The sequence below is a fragment of the Pungitius pungitius genome, chromosome 2 (genome assembly GCF_949316345.1).
Source record: "Pungitius pungitius chromosome 2, fPunPun2.1, whole genome shotgun sequence".
Lineage (NCBI taxonomy): Eukaryota > Metazoa > Chordata > Actinopteri > Perciformes > Gasterosteidae > Pungitius > Pungitius pungitius.
Window position 1 is genome coordinate 22,670,085 of NC_084901.1, and position 25,732 is coordinate 22,695,816.

Here is a 25,732-nt window from a genome sequence, read left to right on the forward strand (position 1 = left end):
TAATAGGCTCCACTGCTCCGCAGAAGCCGATATCCACCCAGCAAGCTGTTTCTTTGTGTCTCGAGAGCTCGTCGGCTCATTTTCCACTCATATCCTCTTCGCTCTTCAGTTGTTGATACATTCAGATTGTGCCTTTCAAGCCGTCTAAAGAGACGGTACGTCGATCAGTTGTTAGATTGTTTGGATTTTCTGACTCGTTGTGACTCCCCTGCTAATGGATGCCGTTTAGCCCAAATGGTTGGGAGTATTCATACCCAGCTGTAGTGTGTATCCCCTTTGGCTTTGATCCGTTCGTACATCGGTCCATCTGTTTCAGACAGCCACTCAGCCAAGTGACAACAACAATATGGCCGTCTGTAATCCAAAGTGGCAATGCTTCATCTCTCTGTTACGGAATTACTGTGTGAAAATCGCATCCTCAGAAGTGACTCACAAGTAGACTGCTGAGGTCTGGTCCCGCAGAGAGGAAACCAATGCGGATCTAGTTCTCGACAATCCTTTCAGATACTTCAGAAAGTGAAGTACTGCAGCTCCTTTGGTCCGGTTTCCATCTTTAGTGCATTTCTTCTTCCCCTACTTGGTTACCTGCTGTACAGTTCCAAACACCAGGATGTGGAAGAAGTGCCATTTATTGGGACGCAAAGGACGCCGCCGCGGCTCCAATGGTACTTAAACACACACCACGCACCCCGACAGGCCCGTGAGAGAAAATCTTTGTTTTTCTTACTGTTGGGCCTTTGGTGTCCCATAACGCGTTCATCATATGGCTAGAACGTGTTTCTAAATGTTACAGCCACCAGAAACACTTCTTGCGGAGTTTCTTGACACGGGCCCTGGCGCTGGGCCGACTGGGCAAGGAAGAGGCTTGTGAGGCTGGTGAGGCGGGCTTGGTCGGAGTGGGTGCCGGTACCTCACACTCCCCGTCCAAGGCCTCCATAACCCCCTGGAAACGTCCCTCCTGTTGTCGGAAATCATGCTCTACGCTGCAGAGGAAAGAAAGAGAGAGAGAGAGAGAGAGAGAGAGAGAGCAATTGAAGGGGGTGATTTAATGCGCCAATAGATCACAAGCCGGTGGGAGGAAAAGAGTGGAGGGAGGAGGATAAAAAGGGAGAGCGGGACAGGGAAGCAAGCTAAAGAAAAGGAGAGGGGCATTTGCAAAATGGAGGAGCTAAAGAAAGGACATTTTTTGGCTCCTGTGGTATGTTCAAAGCAACCCCTCCTGGCTTTCTTTTTCTATGCCCCTGTCATTCCCCTTCCTCACTCATGCTCTTTTCCCTCGCCAAGTGTCCCCTGCTTCGGTGTCACAGTGTCAGTGGACTTTGAGATTTTCCCTCCTGTCGGTAACTGTGTGTTTTTTGTCTGTGAGAGAATGTGCGCCAATTTTGGATTACAGGGGTGGAGCTGCACAGGGCGTCACACACACACACGTGCTCCCCGGGTGCCCGACGTGTGCATCTTCCACAACAAGCCCCACAGCTGAGAGTGGGAGAAAGGGGAACTCGGAGAGGACAGAAGATCACTCTCCTGTAGGAGACAGAAGGATTGCTAAATGAAAGGCAAGGGGAGCTTTAATAAAACAGGGCAGGGCAGGTCATGAAGGAGAGACACAAAGAGGCAGAGGGAGGTAAAGGAGGAGAGGATAAGTGCCACCAGGGACGGGGGGGGGGGGGGTTAGGCAGGGGATGAGTGAATAGAGGTGGAGGTAAAAGCTCCGATGGGCAGAGAGGAGGGGAGATGCCTGCCATGAATAAATGATACAGGTGATGTAGTACTGTATTATTACACACATGTACAGGCACACACACAGCCTATATACTGTATAAGGGAAGGTAAAGTGGTGCCCTTGTCCAACATCGACTGAATTTGTGTTTTAGAGCGGGTGACTTTTCTGTGTTGGTTTTTCCTTTAACACACACGTCACTAAGTTTCGACCTGCCCCTCTTTCATTGCTCCCTCAGTGCCTGTCTCTGTCTTTACCAGAGCTTTTTTGTTGTTATTTGGGAAAAGCTGCTGCCCATAATTCAGTGTGCAAGCCGTCTTTCTCCGCCTCTTCACAACGTTGTGCGTTGTGTGTTATTGTTGAGTGTGTCCTTGTGAAAACCTGAAAAATGTTTGTTGCTGTTACTTTTGAAGGGAGGGTGGATAAAAGCTACAGGAGAGACGGGGTTAAGGTTTGGGTTTGGCATGTTACATCTCTTACATCCTATGTGTAAAACTGTGACTAGTTGTGCATACATACTCTTGTCTCTCCTCATACAGATTAATATGGACACACAATGTCAAAACGTCTTCAGGCAGCCAGCACACACTTAAACTACTTTTTTCCACGACAATTCATTAAGATGGATGTGTCCGTCCCACAAGTACTTCATCTTCTGCATGTGTTTATCTCTCTGCCCTCGATCTGCCATCTTTTTTTTTTACCCAGAATCCTCTCTGCGCACGCTTTTGACTTTGACTTGTTTTTGTCAGAATGTGCATCCAAAAATGTCTTCTGCTGAATTGTTGAAAGTATTATGCCAATATATGAAAATAAATCATTTCTTTTCATATATCAGCCCAATATGAAGGAGATTCTGATTATCTGTCAAAGCCATTACTGGTATGCAAATGTAAAGCTTGCACCTGCGTCAAGCAATAGAATCTGATTACTTGTATTGGTGGATTGAGTAGCTTCTGTGTATGCATGAAGTATTTGCTTGGTGCAAAACAAATGAACGGATAGTGGAGCGTAAAATAAAATGTCTGAATTGGATGATTATGCAGCAACACACTCTTCAGATTGAAAATACATCGGTCTAATCTTGAAAGTCTATACTGTATTATATATTCAAAGCTTTGATGCTTTATGGAATCTTTTTCTCGCTGTTCTGCTGCTTATTCAAAATGCAGTTGCATCATATTCATGTGAGGGAATGCATCTTTAAGAGCAGGCTATTTGAATAAAAACAGAACAATGCTTTTTATGTACAATTTCTGCTGCAATGCAGGTGTTTCATCTTTGTTTGCATTCGATTGCGATGCTGTGTAAAGTGGGGGAAGGTAATGCACATTCATTCCCATCTGTCGACCTCTTCATGAATTTATGGATGGAATAGTATGTCGACATGTGACAGTCATTGCCCCTTGGAGTGCATTATTATTTTGACAAAGATCCTTCTGTGTAAATTAAGATCAACGGGAGGAGAGAATCGGAGGAAGCGTGAGTTGGAGAATTGTGTGAGAGATGGAGAAGTGAGAATACAGAAGTATGCATGTGGAGCTGCTGGAAAACCTGGAGAGATGAAGGCCTTGTCTCTACATGTATCTACATCCCCTGTGGCCTGCAAGAGAGATGTATCTCTATTTATGACTGAAAAACAAGCAGATTTAATTCCAATCATAGCTTTTGTCTTTTGGTAACCAGCTAAACCAGGACGAAAAGGAGGTTTGAATGCCCGGCAGCGAGTAGATATTATCATTTTTCTTGTGCTCTCCATTGAGCCGATGTAGATGGTAAACCACACACTTCCAGATTGTGTGAGACGGAGCGCAGTCATGGAGGTTGGTCGACAGCGGGGCAAAGGTCATCACAGCACAGATGGAACGAGGCTAGGATGTACAGCAGAAACCAGTTGGATTGAAAGTTAGGGATAGAAGTAGCAGAGCCTGATCACGCATGTTATGATTAAAAGAAGGGATGGGTGGGATGAGGTGATGGGAGGATTAATCCACAGTATGTGGGATCAGATTGTGAGGTTGCAGAGGATCTAGGAATGAAATTACTTATTGAGGTCACACACCCAAAGGATGACTGGAGCGCGAAAGACACATCATTTAGGTGTGCAATTAATTTGCTTGTTTGCACAGATTCTTTTATGTGTAAATAACTTTCCTGCAGAGGACGTCCCTGTTTAATCTTTTTCAATATTGATGAGGCGGATTACTCATAGTCTCACATGTTTTGTGTAATAGGGATATGTTGTACAAGTAGCACAATTATCAGATGAGGAGAAAGGGCAGAGACAGCTGGATACCAGGATGAAAAGCTAATGAAAAATAAAATGATAAAGATACATCTGCTGAATAAGTGAAAAAAATGGAAAAGGTTGGAGAAAAACCATGTGAAATGCAACATTTTCATGGGTAGCGAAGGCACACGGCCGTGTCAGGGAAGTTTCAGGGCTGTTAATTCTGCTGCAGGAGAGAGTGAGTTGTCATTGTTGTGTTATGTAATGCAGTAAGCTCATTATCTCGATCGGGTTACCTGTAGATGATGCAGGCTGTCTTTTGGCAGGTAGGGCAGTTGTTAATGTCCTGACCCGTTCTGTACGAGCTGCGACTGCAGAAACAACACATGCAAAACATTTGCGCACACTCGCAGTAGAACATCAAATAAACATGCTTATCTGGTCTAAAACATACCTTTTGTATAGAATTATATTGTGTTTTTATTTAGTTGACATCTTTGAAAATGTGCAAAATATTCGGCACTAACATTGCATGCTCATGTTTAACAGCAGAGGAAGCTGGAAGAAAGATCACTTTTTCTTTGCTGGACATTCTCTCGCTCTCTCTTATTGGACCCTCGAACTTAATGCAGCAACATCAGCGGTGTTCTTTGGGGCTTGTCAAAGGGCACAAATTAGCTTGTGGTGTTTGATGCGTGCAATATACTACAAATAACCACCAAGCACGGAGGGGCTGCGTAGGTTGGGAGCCAAACGTTACAAGTTTGATGTTGCATTTTTTCCATTGAGCATTGCCTTTGTATATACTCCTTAGCTATTTTCCCAATTGGTGTGTGCAAATAGAAGAACTAAGATTGAGGTGGATCAAGCTTACTGTGCGCAGCCTGAGCCTCTTTGGGAAATGAAGTCGGAGGAAAACATCGCATGCTAACTGCCGTTTAATTTGGACACTTTATTTTGCCCAGAGATTTTGGCTGCCCCTCTACTGAACTGTGCAGATGGGAGATTATCTCATTTGTGTTGCTAAAACAGACTTTTTGATTACATGGAGGGACACTGTGTGACTGGCATTACCCCCCCCCCCCCCCCCCCCACCACCACCCACCCTTACCAGTCTTTATAATAGACAAATGGCACAAGAGAACACAACTATCTGCGAGAAAAGCAAACAAGGACAGCGACAACCTCTTTGCTCAGCAGACGCTTTCATCACAGCAGCTCACTCGAAGCGCTCTCATTTCTGGCACAGCATCAGACGCATGTAGACCCTCTTTCTCGCTGTTTATCTTTACCTCCCCACTCTTTCTGCCCTTATCCCTTTCCGCCTCTCCCCTTCTGTTTTGTGTGCCTTTGGACATCTATCTGTCACTTACTTATAATGAGGCGTACACACGTACTGAGGAATGAGAATATACACAGTGACTCACACAAAGCAGGCCAGCGGGTACACTACACAGTTTAGAAGCCTTATTTTACATCTTACAATAATTGAATTTCTCAAGGTTTAATATGAGAAGGATTAGTCTAAAGACATATTGTAACACTAAACATAAAGAAGCAGGTAAAGCTGAGTAAGTAAAAAATAGGCTGTGTAGGTGGATAAAGGATCATCATTTTAAGCAATTATTCATACAATTATTTCACTTCACAACATCAAAACAACTCAAGGAAGGTCATTGGAGCTGATGAGAACAACCAATGGTTATACATTTGGCAAGAGATGGTAGAAAGGGTTTAGGACGGGAGAAAGACATCAACCACAGGAGAAAATGTGCTGACATTGAAGGTGAAATAGTGAAGAGGAGGAAGAGGAGTCAAAGGAGTGGGAGCGAGAGAAACAAACAAGAGTGACAGCCAACACATGGCAGCAGTGCAGAGTGAGAGACAGGTTGTCAAGTTCGGAGAGAAGGGGGAAATCTCAAAATGGTGAGAGGGGACATTACTGATTTAGTGGCTATAGGCGTGATTCACATGCGCAGGTGCAAAAAGAAATAAAGAGGAAGAGAAAGAGGGGGGGATCTATTAAGAATGTAGGAATGGTTAGTGTGAAATCAGGATATGAAAAGCTTCAAGTAGGTGAAAGAGCCTCTGGGAAAGGAGAGCCCGTCAAATGAAATGAAGGGATTCGTGGGGAGGAGAGAAGCCATGTATGTCGAGTAGAAGAGGAGAATTTGAGAATGAAAAAAATCAACAGGGGAGAGAGAAAATGGAAGTGATTAGTTTGCTTTGGTGTCAAGCTAAGGTGTCTCTCTGGGGCACTGGGTTACATACCCTTGAAGGTGAAGGAAAAGAGGAGATCTACAGGCTGGTACGTATGACATATACATCAATCTCACACACGCACACTACAGCAATTATCTACCGGCCTGACATTTCTGTTCTATTACACGGACATGACAGCCTACTGGTACGTACTGCTATAAAACCTTAAATGTACTCTCTCCTTAGTCTCAGCGCTCCCACTTGACACCCTCTCGTCTTCTCACTCTCTCCCACTCAAACACTTTTACAATTAAAATTTTCATCCCCATCTTCATGCCTCCCTTTTTCTCTTCTACATGTCTGTCTCCCGCATTTTACTCCCCTTCTCTCACCCTTCGCTGAGGGCCTTGCTCTTCTCCAGGTCTTGAATGACGTTGAGAAGCACCTTGATCTTCTCCTGATTGGACTGCAGGTTCTCCTCCACACTCTGCAGCTGGCTCTCCAGCCCGCGTGGTGCCATCCCCGCCGGTCCAAACAACGTCCGACCCGGCGCCCCATTGCATTGTGCTTTTACATGAGTCCTGCAGGGCGGAGCCTGGTCCTCAAACGATTTGCTCTTCAGTTTTGCGTAGTCCTTGAGTTTGATCCGCTCCGAGGATGCCCGTTTAGGCGTGTGTGTGGGGTCCTGAGGGTTTTTGGGTTGTGCTACAGGTGTGGCCGGTTTGGAACGAGCAGGCTTCGGAGAGCATTTCGGCGGGAGAGCATGGGTAGTGTCGGTCGACTTCAAGTCACCGTGAAGGACCGGAGCTGTCTGTTTAGAAGGGATCGAGACCGACGCGTGTGGGTGTGTGAGCGCTTCATCGCACCGCCTGTCGGCCGAGTCGCACTTTTGTTTGTCCTTTAAACGGGACTCGGCAGGTGCCGCAGGTGGTGTTTGTGGGTGCTGCGTGTGCGTGGTAGCTGTGTTCGTGTCTGTGTTGTTGTGCACCTTTGAGTCTGTTGTTTGCGTGGCTGAGTCCTTGTAATGAGTAAAGTCTGCCGAATGCGGCCTTGCCTGCTGTGTGGACTTGCTCTGGTTGTTTGATGTGGGGTTGGAGTGGGAGCTGTGTGTTTTTGGTATGGTGTGTGAAAGCTGTGGTGCTGGAGGAGCCTTCGCCGATGCGCACGTGGGGGGGTTCGCCGCCTCTGTGTTTTTGGTGCATTGCTGAGGGTCCGCAGCGGATCCTTTTCTGGACTTGTTGGGTTTCCGTGGCGGATTCGGTAAAGTCTGGCTGGCTGTTATTTGATTGACAGCCCTCCTGCGACATGCGCCTGTGCACGGTGTAATCTGCGACCGCCTCCTCCCACACGTGCCACAAAGGCTGGGTGGGGAAGTCGGCATCATCCGACAGGGCCGCGGCGGGGTGGCGTGAACGGTCGTACAAGCGCTCCCGGACTTTAGCACAGAGCGCTGGCCCTCTCCTTGCAGAGACTGAAGCCTCCTCCTCTCTATGGCCGGCTCCTCCCCTTCGCTGCAAACTCCTCCCACTGCATCGGAGGCCACCACGCTGCCATTCGTGAACCTAGCTGTCCTTTTGTTTCTAGCGTCCGTGGGGTTTGTTGTTTTGACCTGGCAGTAGACCCGGCTGCCCGGCCCCTGTGACGCCATGTTGCCCTGTGTCAGGCTGTTGATCTCGTTCTGCGACCTCTCCTTGGACACTGGCATACTGTTGCTGTCACTCCCAATGACTCCCGGTTTCCCCGCTGACGTCGTTTTGCCCGTCGCCATGGTGTGTGGCCGTTGAGTGTCGGCTGGTTGGCTGCCGTGTCGTTTGATGGAGGCTATAGTCCGCAGTCCGGGAGACGTTTGCACACCGACACTGCACAGCGGCCCCCATCGCACCCCTGCCAAGGGAACCCCCAGCGCGGGCACTGGATTGGTTGGGTCGGCCGCCCTCCTGCCCATAATCCTCCGCAGGTTGGCTCAGCCCCCAGACGAGCTGAACATGATGGAGGCGGGCCGTAACATCAGCTAACGTCTGCAGGATTATACCCAATTTAAACCCAGAATGCATCCAGCTTTTGTTGGCCAAATGAAGTAGTGGGTTTGTGAGGTAGTGTGAGGGGGGTTTGTGTGTCAATGCTGGAGACAGGAAGTCAATATCCAATACGATTTTTAACTCTCAATGTTCTTCCTTTAATGACCTCCTCACAAGATTAGATACTACTGATTGGACATCACAGTGGAGGCTTCTCTCGGCCTCTAACCGATGGCCCGCAGATGATGAGTTGGACGGCGTCCACGGGCATCGTAGGTTTGTTCTGGAAAGAGAGAGAAAAAAAGAGAGGCGCAATGAAGGAGTGAAACGACAGGAGAAAGAAGGGAGACAGGGAATGCTTGTCAGATTAGCAAGAAGACACAGACATTGGACAGGTAAAGCACCAAATAAAAGCTTCAACCAATACCGAAGGCGAACAGTGACCAGATCGATAGGACCATCAACCTCTGAGGTGGGAGTCACAGAGGCAAAACCCCTAAATCTCATCAGTTTGTTTCTTTAGAAGGAGCTGGAAGAACTAGTAATAGCTTATGTCTCTAGTCACAATTTGTCATTATGTCTTTGGTTAGTTTTGGACTGCAGGTGGTCTTTCATGGCGTGATGACACAGCGTGACGCATTTCGAATGAGATTATGTTTGCCTCCCACAGCCGTATGTAAACGATGCGTCATCCCTCAAGATCTCTCACGAATACCGGTTTGAAATCTGTTCAATGAGTGTAATGTAATCATAAATCTCCAAGTTAGTTCCTTTTGAGGAAGACAGTCATGTTGCCTTAACATTTCATTTAATTATATGTTGAGAGGGAGAAGTTAATTGCCTGTTAGATTATGTTGAAGCCTCTTCGGGTTTTTAACTATTATGTTTGGTCAATGTTTTATGAATCCAAAAGTTAGAAATTAGACCCACTTCGATCAGAATACTTGCATGATGATACTATGATTAGCTGCCAAATTTGGGGCAATGCATCCAGTTTTGACTCGGGAGGAAATAGGGTCACATCATGAGCACAGATGGAAACATCAAGAGGCAAAAAAGACTAAATAAGAGACTAAATTGAGGTTGCCACATTGTCTCTTCACATAACACAAGCATTCATTTAACAAATGTCGTACGTCAGAAGGTAAGAAGTTGCAGCCAATTTCTTCCTGCGCACCTTCATTTAAATCAGACCCCTGCCCAAATCGGGGGGAGCCCTTGAATATTTATGAATATTTCTGATTTATAATAGTCTATTTAACCCCAAATAACTCATTTGTGGATCAAATTGAGCTTGTCCAATAAATCAGTAAGCAAACTGAATTTATTTTTCTCCTGTTTACCACATTATTGACACACACACACACAGATATGCACAAGCACACATACACACATACACACGCACACAGAAAGGAAAAGGGGCTTATTTTGGGCCAGCTGGTACAAAATGACAGCACAGATTCTGGCTGTTGGGTCAAGGTTGTTACGGCATTTTTTCCTTTGCAAAATAGGGGAAATAGGTTAGTTAAAACATTCATGAGATCACTGTGAAATGAAATCCATTAGGAGGCCTGTATCAAAAGCAAAGACTGACGTCAGATTCATGCTCAGGAAATGAGCATTTCAGTAGTGGCCTCCTCGTTAAAGATGTGTTCTCACTGGCGGACTGAATGCAGACTGTGTGACCTCGACTTGTGTTTACGCCATATGTCACGTGATGTTTTGACGACGTGCAGAATGAAAATGGCCGTTTTAGCCCTTCTTATTTCTTCATTTCCCTGACAGCGAGTGTAATTCATTTAGTCAATCTCTTTGGAATTTCAGTTTTCATTTCTCATGAATTATTAAAACTGAGTGAATGCCGTTTATTACGCTGGTGGGCCTGCCCATCGACTGCTGTATAGAATTGGGAACAGATTAAATTTAGAATGGGAGTATCTATGTGTCGTCACTCTGGGGTTAGTGCTCAGCTGTGTTGGTGAGCTTTACGTAAGGCTCTATATAGATCAAAGTATTTCAACTTCAGGGACATATTGTTGCTATTTAATTGAATGTTGTGGCCGTGTATTTGGCTCAAGGACGGCTAGAGTACCCCAGCTTATTGGGTCAGATAATTGAGTGTTTTTAATTGGTTGTCATGGTACCAGTGGTAGAAAAGCACAAGCACACGGGTCCTGACTCAGAGCATGTCGGGAAGCATGCTACAGCCACAAAGGAACTCAGATGTGTTGAAATCTAACGATGGAAGGGGAAGTTTTTTTTTGTTTATTTGTCAGCCAGTTTTTGTGTGCAACGGGGAGCATGAGGACTGCAGATGTTCCTGTGAGTGTGTGTGTGTGTGTACGTGTTGTCGAGCAGTCTGCCGTGGGATGATTCAGACGAGTCAATTGAAGGTAATTTCACTGCTGCTCATTTCCATGCATTTGTCTTTCCCTCAGCAACCACCACAGACACCAGAGCACCTGCTGCAACAAACGTCCTCTCTCTCTCTCTCTCTGTGTGTGTCTGTCACGCCTCTGCATGTGGGAGGGCACATGTTTCTGTGTGTGTGCCCATTTCATGTCCCCCTCTCACCCCTGACCTGCCGGCTGTCAGACAGTCGGTTCCTCTGATTCCCAGGCGTCTCTCTTCATCATTCCACCACTCCATTGGTCTCTCCCTCTCTCTACATCTAATTGGGGACCAGTCTCCTTCGGTCGCCTTCGTCTTTCATCGTTACCTGAGTTTGTTGTTGCACTTTTTCCACTCACCGCCCCCCCCTCTTCCATTTCCGTCACGTTCTCTTTGATTTGCCGCGTGTTTCCCACTCCCCTCTGCCTCTGTCGCGTTGCTCTTTTTCTCAAAATCTCGCCCACATCTCAACCTCTGGCTGGGAGAAGACAGGCGGGGTGGAGACTGGGAGGTGACTGTTTGGTTCGGCGGATGAAGGGGAGGCGACAATAGAGGACAACGGGGCGACAGCAGCGCCGGGGGGAGCAAAAAGGTGGTGGAGGGATGAAAGGTGGGAGAGAGCGGATGAAGGAGAAGGATCACAGACAAGATGAAAGTGACACGTGAGCATCTGGTGTGAGTGTGTAAGACGGAGCGTGAGAGAAGAAGAGGCTCACTTTCCTCTGTTAAAATCCCAAAAGTGTTTTGCTCGAAGAATAAAGAGGAGAAGCATGACGGAGAGGGGAGGGTGCCATGAAGACCGTGACATTAAAGTGGAGGAGGATGTGGACACACTGCTTGCCACCAATCAATGCGCTTGAGCATCTCTTACCACTGACACACACCTCAACACACCGACACTTAAGACACACACACAGCAGGATGTTTATGAAAACAGTTTATGAAATTGGTTTCTACATAAAACCCCTTTCATTTACCAGTTTGTGGATTTGGGATATTCAAGAAGTGTCTACAGTTGAAGGAGTCTGAGTGAGGCCTTGTGTGTGCGTGTGTGTGTAATTGTCCGTGTGTGCAAGTGAGTGCTCACCCACGCCTTTGCAGCGGTAACAGAGCGCTGAATGCTCCAGCGAGTCTAGTCCTCTGTCGCTTCAAGGTGAGCCTCATTTTTCAACTGCCGATTGACGGCGGATACGTGTGTGCGTGCCTGTGTGTGTGTGTGTGTGTATAAGTGTGTGCGTTTTGGGAAACTGAGACTCGCTTTGCTGCTCTGTAATCACCCTCCTTTCTCACTCACTGTCGCTCGCCCACTCACCACCAGAACCAACACAGTGCTTTATTGGCCCTTAGACAGCTGCCCTTAGACAGACAGTTTTTTGGGTAATGTAGTCAAAATGTCTTTCTCTGCTGTCTGGGTGCAACGTTTTTTCTGTTTCTTGGAATTTGATTCCTCCATGTTGACAAAAAGGATTTACGATGATTTATTGCAGCAATCTTGCTTGGCAGGAACAAGGTGCTGCTCTCCAAATGAACCCAAATACGTGTGCACCAGTCACTTATCCTTCCAAATATGAATCCAAGCATACGATCTAAAATAATTACACGCACAGTCATTTGTCTATGAATGATTGGAGGAAGAAGCTGGAGAGGGCTGTTCGCTCAGGAGCCACAACAATCAGCTAAGTATGGGTGTGAGCTGTTTAGTCATTAAGACCTTGTTTTGATGTGATTGATGGCAATAAAATTCTGCCCGTGTGGTCAGCTGACGGGCTGTCAGGCCCCATCACGGCTACGGCTGCTTTGCTTTACCTGAACGAGCATGGTAAAAGCCAAAGTCAGCAGAATTACACAGAATCCTGAATGTAAGGTTTCCCCCTCCAGTGTTGTACACCCGTATTTGTGGTGAGTACAGTGAACAGATGGAAATGGACCAGTGTCGTGTCGCATGCAGCACTATCAAATACTTAAGTTTCCTTTCTGTTTGGAAATGACAATATGTCCCTGGTGTTTGCAAGCTGCGCTGCAGTATGGGTGCACATTTTAAACATATGTTGTCACCTAGACTCGAGTGCCAGTTTAACATTTATTACTGCACTTCAGAGAGAAGGAAAGGCTCCAGTAATGATCATCAAAACAACCTGGAAGCCTGCTTAGCATTCTGGAGCCTGTTTTGTTGTGCATTTTAATTGGCTTCATTGTATTTTTCAGAGAGAGAGTGCACTTTAGACAGAATTTTCACTGAAGTGCCACTAAGGTGAGTGTTTATTTAAAAAAAAAAAGAAGAAGCCAAGTATCTCTGCGAACTCTGCGTTATCCTATTTTGGTTCTCATTGAAGCAGACTGCATGTTCCTCGCTGGTTTTACTTCAAGGAAGCCGGTGCAAACAATGAAACAGAACTCAATCAAAAACAGTATGGCGTATATTGGAAAGGGCTTTGCTCTACAACAATGGATCACAAACTTTACAAATATCTGACATGATCCCTGACCTGGTTACTTTGGTCGAGGGTGAGTCAGGGGGATGCATTATTCAGCCATAATGTACAGTTTCTGTTCACATTGACCCGAGCCTTCATATCACTGCGCACTCAAAGTAACAGGTTTGATTTTGCGCGACTATTAGTTGACGGCGATCACCGGAAAAACACCCGTAAATCCCACAAATGAATCGCTTTGAGGCAATGCGAGCTTTCACAACCGGACAATTAAGGTGGACGTCACGAGCGATGTGAATGAATGAGATGGTGCGGGACCCAATGCTGTTTACATGCACGTACGCGGACTATTTTTCCTCTAGACTGATGAAAACCATTTTGTGCTGAAATGCAGCTATTTACTTACCATTTATTAATTTGCTGGTAACCGTGTTATAAAAGCATAAAGGTACTTTTTCTTCAATAATGTATCTGTAGCGCGTCGGGCCTAACTACACCCCAGAACTGTTACATTATTGGACCTCTCAAACCTTATTGCCTGAATACATTTTTATTTTAAGGGCGTACAAGGACACATTAGCAAAACAAGACTTTAATGGGACACGGTAGCCTGCGGTTGATCTGAGGAGAGAGAACTACCTGCAGGTTTTGACCCCACTGAGTCACCGATGTGGGGTGTTGGGAGTATCACAGTAAATGGGACAATGATAGAAAACCCTCATTCTACATCCAGCGGAAAAGGGCCAGTGTGACATCAATCCTGAAGGCTGAGATGTATCATCGTTCCTTTGAGCTCTGCTCACTGTGTCAAATGTTATTTTCACAAGCTCTGACCGTCAGTGCTTTGGATCCGCTGAGCTCCAGAGAATCTCCTGAGCAGGGAAGCTTGATGTGTTCGTACGTCCAAGTGTCAGGTCATTAGCTCTCTGGCAGGTTTTTAAACCATAAATCCACAATATGATACATCTCGTGGCATCCAGCCCCGGCCCTTGCAAGAACTTTGTTCTCTGCTTTTTCTTAGTGTGTGTATGTATGCGTAGGTGTGTGTGTGCACGTTTTAATTATCAATGCATCAATAAGACAAAGGCAGAAAATGAAATTAACCACAGATGATTTAACTCTCTAGAAATGCGATGCAGACTAGCTTCCCTGAGAAAAAAATGATAACAGTGATATCAGTTTAGTTTAATTAGAAATGATTGGAGCCATTTCACTTGCGCTTTGCACGCATGAGTATGTTGTACGGTACATTTTAAGGCTTTTAAATCAATGGCCATTTCACTTATCATCACTTCCAAACATATTAATTAATTAGCTGACGTTGTGTTGGGATCCGTTTTGGGCTCTTTTTTCACAAATCCAACTTTTTTCTGAAAAGGTTTTAACCACTTCTAGGTGTTTACGAGGGAGAAAAGTAGGACAGCATTATTCTACGTGATGTCCTCTTCCACTCAGATTGGGAATAAAATAAATCTGTTTGGTTTTAAGGTTCAGGCGTATTTACAACCATCAAGGAAAGGGTTTAAATACAGACAAAGAGCTTAATTCATTTGTTCTGTGTGTTCGCTGAGCACCGCAGCCGAGAATCCATCGTGAAACTGAATATGAATGAGATTTGTCTACAAATATGGGGTAGTGAGAGATAAACACGGTTAAGTGGAAAACTAGATCATCTAAACCATCAAGACACACACACACACACACACACGTTTTATCAGTGTGCTAATAGATTGTGATACTGTTTGGTCTGTTTTTCCATTCTTTTCCTTTTTTTTTTCTTCACACTGCACACCGCCCTCTTTTAGTTGCCTCTATCGGTCACCTTTTTATCTCTCCTTTTCACCTGCCTTTACTCCCTCATTGCTTTCTCCTCTCACTATCCTCATCTATCATCTCATCTTTCTGTCCCCTACCATTATCACTCATCCTGTCCACACATCCCGTCCAATCTCTCCATCATTACCCCCCCCACCCCCCAGTCTCTCATCTGTCCATCCTGCTGCCCTGGCTGACCTCCCTCCTTCTCCCTGATCCATCTCCCTGCCCTTCTGACATTCTAGTCCTTTTCTCTATCACTGCATCTCATCGTCTCTTCACACCTGGCAGTGTGTGTGACACACACACACACACACACCCACACACAAGGACACATATGAAAGTACCTACAGACTCTTTCTCGCTGTCAAACTCCTTTAACCTTTATATCTCTTTCTCCCCATCAGCCGTCAATCTCAGGAGAAAAGTGGTGCAATTAAAGCCAACGCCGTTAAATGTCCACACCTATTGATTGGCTTTCCACAGCCTCTAATTTGCATTATACCCTCAAATGATTTCTATGCTGCAGTTGTTTACCATATGCGTGTTCTATCTACTTGTATGATTTGAATATGAGACATGTAAATGACTTGTAAGCACATCGACAGACTTTTTTTCGAACATTGCCAAAATAATTAAAGTTTTGATTGGTTTCTCTCAGTTCAGGACTAAAAGCAAACATACAACACTTGAAAAAAATGAATAACTCTCATTCGTCGGAAAAAGTGGAATCTGTAGAGATTTGATTAGTGCAGATTGCATCATTCTTTCATTCCTGGAAGAAAACAGAAAAGCACCTAGTATTTGTAGCCACACACACACACACACACACACACACACACACACACACACACACACACACACACACACACACACACACACACACACACACACATAACATGAACAATCAAGGACTATAGCCGTATTTGTGACCTATTTATCATGCAGAGATTTTGCTAAAAGGTTATTTAACATAATGAAATAATACTCAACTGAATAAAAAAGAAAAGAGACGACAATTATCTCCTTACTTGGTTTGTCTGTCTGTGCCAATGGAAGAGCGTTTGATTGTGTAACACGAGCACAAACACACCTGCACATCAACAAACATTAATTTTAACTCACGCTCCCAGCTGACCGATGAGGTTATATAACAGCAAAGTACACATTTCTCAACAGCTGCATTAGTATATGACAGAAGACTCGTTGCAATATAATCCCATATTAAGGTACACTAGCTCAAGCTTTTAATAGCTAATGGTCACCAGACAAACACAAAAAAAACACAGACATGCACACACAGACATGCACACACACGTTGCACATTGAAAGATGCCTTTGGACTCCTCATGGAAAGCCAAAGTTCTGACTGATGTTGCGCGGTGAAACACAAAATAAGCGCTATGCACATAATCACTCACAGACGTAATCATATGCAGCAAATCCTTCTGTGACAGATGGGTAGGATTACCTACCTGCCACACACACACACACACACACACACACACACAGTCATACCCGCACACACACATACATGCGCACACAAATGACTATTTCTTTAAACAGAAATGTGCATACGAACGGTTAGTATATATATAATAATAATCCTTCCTCAAGTGGATGCACACACCAAGCTACTGATTGTGTACAAGCAAGATGCCCAAACGTGTTGTTTATGTTGTTAAGGAGGGTTCCACAGTCCAGAGGTTAAACCTGAGGATTTCATTCATTAATCCATTTGGGTCTCTGTGGCTCGCTTCCATACAAACAACAGTGCATCCGTTCAAATCCTTTCCAGTGTCTTGGATCTTGAACGGGCTGCTTTGCAAATAAATAATTATAACCGCCAGCCACACGGTAAACGAAAAGGGGAAACCTTCAGGCTTCTCTGCTCTCACTCACATACACAGACACTTATTACACACATCTCAATCTCCTCTAACAACTGTCTTCCTTTGCCTTCCTCAGTCACTCACCTTTTTCCTGTCCTCCCCTTTAGTCCGCGTGCTTGTTCTCCATGTCTCTCTCCGATAGTCCTAAAGTCTGCCGGTGCGCTCTGCTCCGACCCTTTAGCGCTCCAGCCTCTCCCTCCCTCTCTCTCTCTTTCTCATTCTGTTGCTACTGATCCCTGCATGCTGGCGGAGCCCAGTGATCCTCCCTCCCCTCCCTCTCCTTCCCTCCCTCTTTCTCTCTCTCTCACTCTGATTTAACTCTATCTCATTTATTTCTATGCCTACTGCTATTCCCCCTCACCCCTTTATCTCCTCAGCTCTCACCTCTTGTATACTGATGATTTGAATTCCTCCAGACTGTCTCTCTTTCACTTCCCCATTTCTGTCACTTTAATGGTGGCTAATCCCATGCCCTGTTTTGTGTGTGACCCTGGCATGGTGGTAGAACCAGTAAAACCTTGGCAGCACAGACGTCTCCGCTCCCGGGAGGCGAGCCAGGACCCAAACAAACGCACCCTTTGCCTGTGCGCACACAGGAGCACACAGTCGATTCTATCAGTCACTTTATTTATAACTTTTCAAACTCCTTCTAGCATCACTTCTCTCTCTCTCTCTCTCCCCTCTCAATGTCTCCCTGGTTGCTTCACCCGACTTTCCCCTTTGAGCTGGTTTTGTCGCTGTCCTCCCTCTTCTTTGCCCCATTTTAGCCTCCTCACACCATTCTTTCCTCCTTTTTTTATAATCTCCATCCCTCACACTCGCCTCATCCTCTGAGTTTGACTGTACCACTTCCCACCCTCTCGTTGCCTCTGTCATTCCTTTGTTTTTCTGCTTCTATCCATACCGGCCAGGGATGCTGCTGCTTTCTTTTCTTGAGACAAGAAAAAAATAAAAACAGATGAATAGAACGCGAGATTAAACGCCATACAGCATCAGGCTCTAATTATACTTAATTGTGACGGCTCTCTTTTTGTGCACGGCATGACTGTTCGCTAAATGATTTCCTCTTTCGTTATGCATCAGCCAACGCAAGAATATTTTCTTTTCCAGTGAAGTTTTAACCTCAAAATCAGAGCTCATCAGGTTCATTCATTTAAAGTTGACGTCCGATGGCTGAAATAAGTGAAATAGATGTACACCAAGTTCTCACTAATATAGTAAAACTGTTTGAATTAGAAGTTCGGTGTCTTGTCTGTATGGACAACTTGTTTCATGTGTGTGTGTGTGTGTATGTGTGTGTCCCGTTGACCTTTCCCCCACCTGAATGTGACTGGTGATGCATGCGCCACTGCAAAGTGCTTCACTCACCTTGTGTCGTGTTCCTATTGACCCCTGATGAGGCAAGCAATGGTTTGTGTGTGTGTGTGTGTTACATAAGCGGTGCGAGTGCAGTACAACACATATACACATACAATGATGACAAAGCATGAGAAAGTTGGCTGAAGCTCTGGGGTCACAGTAATTTCATTTTGGGGGGCGGGGGATGAGAGGTTTGTCATTGAGGAAGAGGAGGCGTGTGAGTACACTGAGCGACCTTGGGACTAAGTTCCTCGTCTCCTCCCCTCTTGTTATTCCTCTTCCCTTTATCTCCCTCCCTGCGTTCTGTTGTCTCGTATCACCTGATCCTTTCTCTCCGTGGATGAGCGGTAGGTGTGAATCCGAGGACCCGTTGATCTCGTCTTCAACGTGTCCCTGAGATTCAAACTCCATGTTCGCTCGTCCTCTTCGCTGTGTCTCAGACAAACACGGCGTCACGTCACCCTGAGACACACAGCCTCTCGTAATCCCACCTCTCTCTCTCTCTCTCTCTTTCTATTTTGACCCCCCTCTACCTTCCGCCAGCTGTCTGGCAAAATGTGTGTTATGGACTTAAATTCCAGAGTGATGAGTGTGGCTGCGTTGGTGCAGTGATCGAGTGTGTGTGTGTGTGTGTGTCTGTGCCACTGTCTTTTGTTTGTATTTACGTTTTATGTGAAGTGTCACATTTCAGAGCAGCATAAAGGGAGGAGGGAAAGAGAAAATGAAAGGGTAAGGAGGTGCGCAGCGTCAGGGTGAAGGGCTGTGAACGGCATCACTGGGCCTGATACCATTTCTGCTGTCCCTCGCTGCTGAGTTTTCTGTCAGTGGATTTTAGTGGAAAACTTTGCTAACTTTAATTCGATTTTGCTGTGATGTTATAGCTTGTCTCTATCCGTGACCACATGGTGTCGTGTGTGTGTGTGTGAGTTACAAACAATCATTTTGTGGCTTTATTGCCATGTTCATCACGGCTGTGCCTTCCCCGGTTGACGTTTGTTCTCTACAGCGGATTAATGGAGTGATTTAATACAACAACAACAACAACGACAACAGGATGTTGTCGCAAACCGGCTCAGTGAACCAGTAAGGGAGTCCATGCAAGAGATTTAGCTAAAATAATGAATTCAATAAAACAATGAAGTTTACTCAAGCAAACAATAAGGTGTAGAAATGGGCAACGTCGCCAATGGATGCTTTGCTAGTCTCGCAGGTGAATTTTTAGGTGCTTGTCCTTTTCGACGCAATATGTGAAAAGCTGGAAAATACATTATTAATGACAGTGTCCAGAGTGAGGAAATGGATGGATGAATGATGGAGAGAGGAGGAGGAGGAGGGGGGAGAAACCCCAGACCTCGCCAGCATTTGTGTCCTGTTTAGTCAGTAATCTCCTCCCTGTTGCGTAAGGCCTTTGCTCTCTCTCTCTCTCTCTCTCTCTCTCTCTCTCGCTCTCTCTCTTTGCCTGTCATGTAATGTGTTGATGAAACACATTCATAAGTGAGGACACAAACACCTGATGACCAGACATTTGGCGTTTGTGTCTGTGTGTGTTTCTAGAAGGCGTCGGAGAAGAACAATTCTTCAGGAGTGGGGCAACACAACGTGTGACCTTCACTCACACACTCACACACACACACACTAGACGAAGGAGAAGATGAAGTGATTCATCCTCTGTACTGCTATACTTTCAGGGTAACTGTCAATAACACTATTTCTCCGCGTTTTTAGTGGCTCTCAGTGAATAAAGACATTATTAACAGTCAATATAAACCTCAACCTTTACTCGCGGCCCTCGCTATGAAGAATCGCGTGTGTGGGGGAGGCGAGGAGGAAAAGAGGGGACGAGAGATTGAATGAGGGAGTTTGCTGTCGCTACTCTGCAGCGAGAAAGTTGAAAGCAGGATGGAGGTGGTCTCACGCACACTTCCGTGAACATTTAGACATCATGAACTGAGTGAGGTCCATCTGTGTGTGTGTGTGTGTGTGTGTGTGTGTCTGTGTGACTTAAAAAAGAGGTATGTTTTCTTATTAGAACGAAGGCAAGTGCGGGCACACATTCACACAAGCTGAGCTCATTCTGATTAGATGAAAGCTGCCCCCACGTGAGATGGCGCTCATCTTTCATCTTCAATCAGCCATCCTTCATACTGCAACTGTGCCTCGTGTTGCCAAACAGCTCTGGAGAATAATTTACCCACAAACCCCGGCCATCCCGATGAGGCAGAACACCTGCACATCTGCCTGGGATGGTTTGCGATGTTCATAGCGGCAATCGAGCCCAACAAAGGAAAGGATCAGGAAACATTAAGCAGCAGAACAAATTCCAAACAACCACTGAGAGAGCCATTCCTGTTGGTTTATGGATGGAAATGATGCAAAAAACAAACAAATAAGAGCGTTGGAAAATTGAAATAGCAATACCAACAGGGCCTTTTTATATTTTCGGTATAAAGTCGGTAAAGACTGAAGCTTCCCCAAGTTTAATTCTCGGTTGCCTGAGGGTCAGGTGTTAGGGGCCCGACGGGAAATATGGTGAAATGACCAACCCATTCAAACCTCTAGGAAACAGCTTCTGTTATGTATGAAAACTATTTCTACATTTGTACCATGGTTGTTTCTGTTAATATGGCAGTGGAGTCCGTTCTGTTGTCCTCTCCTCTGCCCTCGGCCCTCCCAGGTTCCTCCTGCGCTCAGCCTCTGGTCGTGGAAGGGTTGAATTCAGAGCTTTAATCATGCTCAAGGTTTTTTTTTCCTCAGCATAAGATCCTTTATTCAGACACAGTCGGAACAAAAACGTTTTCTCTCATCTCTTCATGTCTGTTTTACTTTTAGTGCGATGCTCACTCCTTCTGCCCCCTCTCCTGTCTGTCGCCTCTTTTACTTTTATGTCCAGTTTTCTCTTTTACCGCTGTGTGTTGTTCTGTTCTCACTCACGAGATTGAAATGTTTTTTTTTTATTTGACTGTTAAAGTTACATTTTACCATGCCATAATATCTCACTGTGTAAACTGTCGCTTTCTGTTGACTATTTCTTGCATTTCACAAAATATAAGGGTCCTGGTTCTGTTTATCTTTTTTTTTTTAAAGCAAAGCACACATTACATTTTTTTTCAAGAACCTGTTGGCCTTTTTTGCATTTTTGCTGTCATGTGGATATTTGTGGTGAGGGAATTCAAAATATATTTTGTAAATCTCACATCACACAATTTAAACTGCAAAAGACAATTTTGAAACCGGAGAGGCTGCCAGTCTTCCTGTATATTTATTCTTCATAGTGAATACAGTCATTTGTGAATAACACAGGGGTAAAAACCTGTTCATACAAACATCATAGTTAAAAGCAACCATCAGTGTTTCTCTCAGAGCCCTTTAGCTCCAGGTCCTGTGATAACCTTGTGGAACCTTTGTGGAAAGGTATTCTCTTATAGGCATCTATAATAGAGCATCTTAGGCATCTATATAAGGCATTTTTCCGAAATTATTTATTTTAACAGATTTCTATGTCTTTGGCTTGAGAAGCACATAATGTAAGTGCACATGTAAGTCACTCTCTCTTTTTTTTTCCTTTTCTCTGCAGTCCAGGGTGGTCGCCTGCATGACGGCGATTCTCAGTCAGATGGATGATCGTCACTATGCTACATACATCGAAACCTTTACTGGGAGCTCTGACCTAGTGGTAAGTGCACACACACACACACACACAAACACACCCGGAGACGTCGGGTAAATGCAGAGCAAACACCAGCTCTTCTCCTCTCCCTCGTCTCGCTGTAGGACTTCCTGATGGAGTCCTTCCTGCTCTTCAAGGACCTGATTGGGAAACACGTGTACCCCTCTGACTGGATGGCCATGATCATGGTGCAGAACAGGTACTTCCAGCACAAAGATACACACCCGAGATTTGAGGTCTCCACCTGCTTGTCACCTCTCTAAGCGAACCAGCCACGTTCATGTCTGCCCCGACCTGATAAGGAGTCAGCAGACTGGCTCTTGGGCAGAGATGTGCAGGTTAGAAAACGTGTCCGTGGAACCAAAAAAGGGCAACGAGAGGCGATGTCAGTCAGCCGCGAGTAACGACAACTGATAGACGGGGTTTGCGCTGGATGACGCGCAGCAGATTTGCCACTTAACTTGCATGAAATCACAAATCAATTACACACCTGCACGCGGGGATGGAAGTCACTCCCGTTCTTTGTTTTTTGTGTGTGATCTGAGCTCGTATGAGCTCTTAGTGCATGTGAGCGTGCCCCACTCTTTTACTGATGTTTGTTCAGATGATAACAACATGCACTTTGTAAAAAGCGTTTGATTCCCCCCGCAGGCCAGCGCTATATATATATATATATATATATATATATATACATGTGTGTGTGTTTGTGTATCAACTTTTGTGTTTCTCTCCATTAGAGTGTTCCTGCGAGCCATTAATACCTATGCAGACACAATGAACCAAAAATTCCTCAATAACAACGACTTTGAAGTACAGGTAAGTGTGCTGGTGGGTATTGGCTCATGATGTCAAAGATCTCTAGTGTCGCTCTCTACATCCCTGCTGTGTGTTGCTTCTCTCCACCCCTCTAGTTGTGGAATAACTACTTCCACTTGGCCGTGGCATTTATCACCCAGGAGTCTCTGCAGCTGCAGCATTTCTCGTCGACCAAGCGAAACAAGATCCTGGCCAAGTGAGAGAAGGGCCACATCATTTCCTTGTTCTCCACACTTAGTCTCTGTGGTCTGATGAGAAACTCATTTGTGACCTATTTTGGAGTCTGCATTTACTGTTTACACTCCCTCGCCTATTAAAACCGTGTGATGCCCAGAGATAGACATTCAATTTGGTTCATGTTGAGACAGGTTACCATTTTCCCCACTGGGGTCCTCAGTTTCTGAAGTGTTGATTAAAATGTGGATTTTAAACTAAGCTGACTTCTCTTTCCGTCTCATGTGTATTTCTCTTTTTTTCTAGATATGGAGATATGAGAGAACTCATCGGCTTCGCTATACGTGACATTTGGTACAAACTTGGTACGGAAGACCATTGGTGCCTTCTCAAGTGGAGATGGGTCAGATTAGGGCTGCATTGTCATTTGGTCTGTGTGTCTGTTTCAGGGAGTCATAAGATCTGTTTCATCCCCGGAATGGTGGGCCCCATCCTGGAGATGACTTTGATCCCGGAAGAAGAGCTGAGAAGGGCCACCATCCCCATCTTCTTCGACATGATCACCTGTGAACACGCACATTCTGGAAACTTCCACAAGGTTTAAACGCACAAACACACTCACGAAATGTGTGTGTGTGTGTTCAGAAATGTTCACACGAGACAATTTGCCAGACAAATTGACATTTGCACACTAGAAAAACACAAAGAAACGCTGTCACGTGCACGTTGTGCACCCCATCGACAGCCTGTGGCACTGCATGGAAGTAAAAGAGACACTCGCATGATTGATTTTCTCCTGGGGTCATTTGTTTTATCCACTATTTTCTCTCTCTCTCTCTCTCTCTCTCTCTCTCTCTCTCTTCTATAGTTTGAGAATGAGATCATCCTGAAGTTGGACCACGAGGTGGAGGGTGGAGGAGGAGATGAGCAATACATGCAGCTACTGGAGACCATGTAGGCCTCTGTATTGGAATATAAACATTACAGCAGACATTCACAGTTTGACAAGTTGTACTTTCCATCGTACGTAAAAACAAGCACATCAGAATCAGTGAGAGTCCAGATTAAATATGGTGGAACATTTGAGAAAAGGGTTAAAACCTCAACTTGCCTGGGTTTACTACTACATTAAAAACCTGACTGTGGAGACTGGACGTCTCTGGTTTAACAGACCGACGGTTAACTGGTGGTTGTCTTGTCGTCTGCCAGCCTGCTGGACTGCGCTTCAGAGAAACTCACGCTGAAGCCAGAGGTGCAGCACTTTGTCGCCTTGGTGAAGGGACTCCTCATTCGTCTCCTCGACTACCGTACGGTGATGAACGACGAGAGCCGCAACAACCGCATGAGCTGCACCGTCAACCTGCTGGTGAGTGAACAGAAAGGAAAGACTGGAAAGGTGCTGGTCCTAGACGGTCACGCACACACACACACACTCTCCCACTGTGTTAAACAGTTAGATGAATGGATGAGAACTTATTATTAGAGTGGTTTCGTTCCAAAGAGACCTCGGTCAATAATCTCACACGCAACAGAGAGCAAGAGCCCCGCTGATTGAACCGTTAATCATAAAACACTGATTTCATGTCTTGTCTTTCATGTCAAGGTCTTTGTTTCCGTTTTCCTCCTATGATTTGTGTGCTGATTGATCTAAAAGCAGAAATGCATCTCTGAGTTTGTTCTCAGTTTTTGCAGAGCGTTGCATCAGCTCCTGTCTTTTCTCTCATGTGATGTCCTAATAACATCCCCCCCCCCCCCTCGTGTACGAACGTTCAGGAAGCGATCCCATCCATCTACCATGTGATTGTCTCCACAGAACAATATAAAATATTATATTGTGTTTTTGCTCCATAACTTGTTTTTGTTCTTTCATATCTGCGGTTTTTATTTGGATTCCACAAAGAGATTTCTGAAGCGTCAACCTTTAGGAGGCTCGGTTAATGATAAATGGTTGTGTCTGTGTTGGTATCTATAACGTGTTACATTCCCGCGACGACTCAAAGTGGCTGGCACGTGACAAAGATGTTTATCTCCTAGCCTGTGGCAGCTGCCTATTAGCTATTCTCTTTAAATGGTTCAGACAGCTGAAAGAATCCCTCCTGCTGGTGAGCTCATGTTGCTGCTGCAGATAGCGCTTTCTCCATGTGGTGTTTGCTGATTACACACATTATTCAATGGCACTCACCTGCTATGTTGTCGGTGAGGAAAAATGCACACAGGTGATACTGTTGATTCTTTTGCATGTTCCACAGAGAGTAAAATCATCTGAGAGACACTACTCAGAAAGCATTGATCCAAACAATGACGTGTCTGACCTCTTTAAAGCCATAGATATTCATACCCTGAACTTTGTCTTTTCATTTCAAAGTAATTGAGTGTTTTGCATGTTTCTGAGTGTGTGTGTGTGTGTGTTGGTTGTGTCTGCTGACTCGTGATGTGGAGTGTCATCAGTTCGTTCCCCTCGTCTGTTCTGTGGAGACGTCGTTAAAACACTTTATTAAACTGGCAGTTTGTGCTCCTTCACTAACAAATATGCATGCACGCACACACGCTCACAAATTAACACACTCATTTGAAATTGAAACTCTCTTCCACATACAGTAAATAAAAGATGACAAACTCGTTATCAGTGCAGTGATTCAGGATGATTTTAAATATGCCACACACACTTTTAACTAATTTTTCATTTCATTTTGCAGAACTTTTACAAGGACATCAATCGTGAAGCGATGTACATCAGGTATTTATGAGCTGTCTTTGACATTAAATACGTTTAAGTGGTCCATTTTTGCTTTGTAAATGATTGTGTGTGCGTGTGCTTCTGAAAGTGTGGGTGTATGTGTGTTTCTCTGTGTGTTGCGCCGTAATCTGACAAGGGATTATATGAGTCCACTGAATTAACGTCAGAATCCACAGGATCAGCTCTTAGTCTGACTGGAATGCGAGCAGAGAGAGAGAGAGAGAGAGAGAGACATGATTGGTACGAGGGAGAGACGGAGGACGATGGGATGAGGGGAGG

General features: G+C 45.1%; 2 protein-coding genes across 2 annotated transcripts in view; one reads left to right on the forward strand and one right to left on the reverse strand.

Moving 5' to 3' along the window:
• The window catches only part of LOC119210833 (dedicator of cytokinesis protein 2-like), a 74,092-nt gene that overhangs the window by 36,285 nt on the left and 12,075 nt on the right, over positions 1-25,732 (forward strand). The window contains exons 27-35 of the mRNA XM_037461224.2: positions 21,634-21,732; positions 21,831-21,925; positions 22,464-22,542; positions 22,638-22,738; positions 23,023-23,081; positions 23,166-23,314; positions 23,585-23,670; positions 23,926-24,082; positions 25,413-25,453. Of these exons, the coding sequence (XP_037317121.2) occupies positions 21,634-21,732; positions 21,831-21,925; positions 22,464-22,542; positions 22,638-22,738; positions 23,023-23,081; positions 23,166-23,314; positions 23,585-23,670; positions 23,926-24,082; positions 25,413-25,453 (866 nt within the window). The remainder of the gene's footprint in view (positions 1-21,633; positions 21,733-21,830; positions 21,926-22,463; positions 22,543-22,637; positions 22,739-23,022; positions 23,082-23,165; positions 23,315-23,584; positions 23,671-23,925; positions 24,083-25,412; positions 25,454-25,732) is intronic.
• LOC119210862 (protein INSYN2B) lies at positions 606-16,993 on the reverse strand. Its single transcript, XM_037461356.2, has 4 exons — positions 16,785-16,993; positions 6,545-8,453; positions 4,247-4,321; positions 606-983 (listed from the first exon to the last, which is right to left on the reverse strand). The coding sequence occupies exons 2-4, from the start codon at positions 8,095-8,097 to the stop codon at positions 788-790; spliced, it is 1,824 nt and encodes a 607-aa protein (XP_037317253.2). The 5' UTR covers positions 8,098-8,453; positions 16,785-16,993; the 3' UTR covers positions 606-787.

Excerpts from the sequence above, each read along its gene's own strand:
- LOC119210862 (XM_037461356.2), bottom strand. The coding sequence starts at position 8,097 with ATGGGCAGGAGGGCGGCCGACCCAACCAATCCAGTGCCCGCGCTGGGG. Across the intron at positions 4,322-6,544 it reads AGCAAGGCCCTCAGCGAAGG|TCGCAGCTCGTACAGAACGG; the intron begins GTGAGAGAAGGG and ends TTGTTTCTGCAG. Across the intron at positions 984-4,246 it reads ACAGCCTGCATCATCTACAG|CGTAGAGCATGATTTCCGAC; the intron begins GTAACCCGATCG and ends TTTCCTCTGCAG.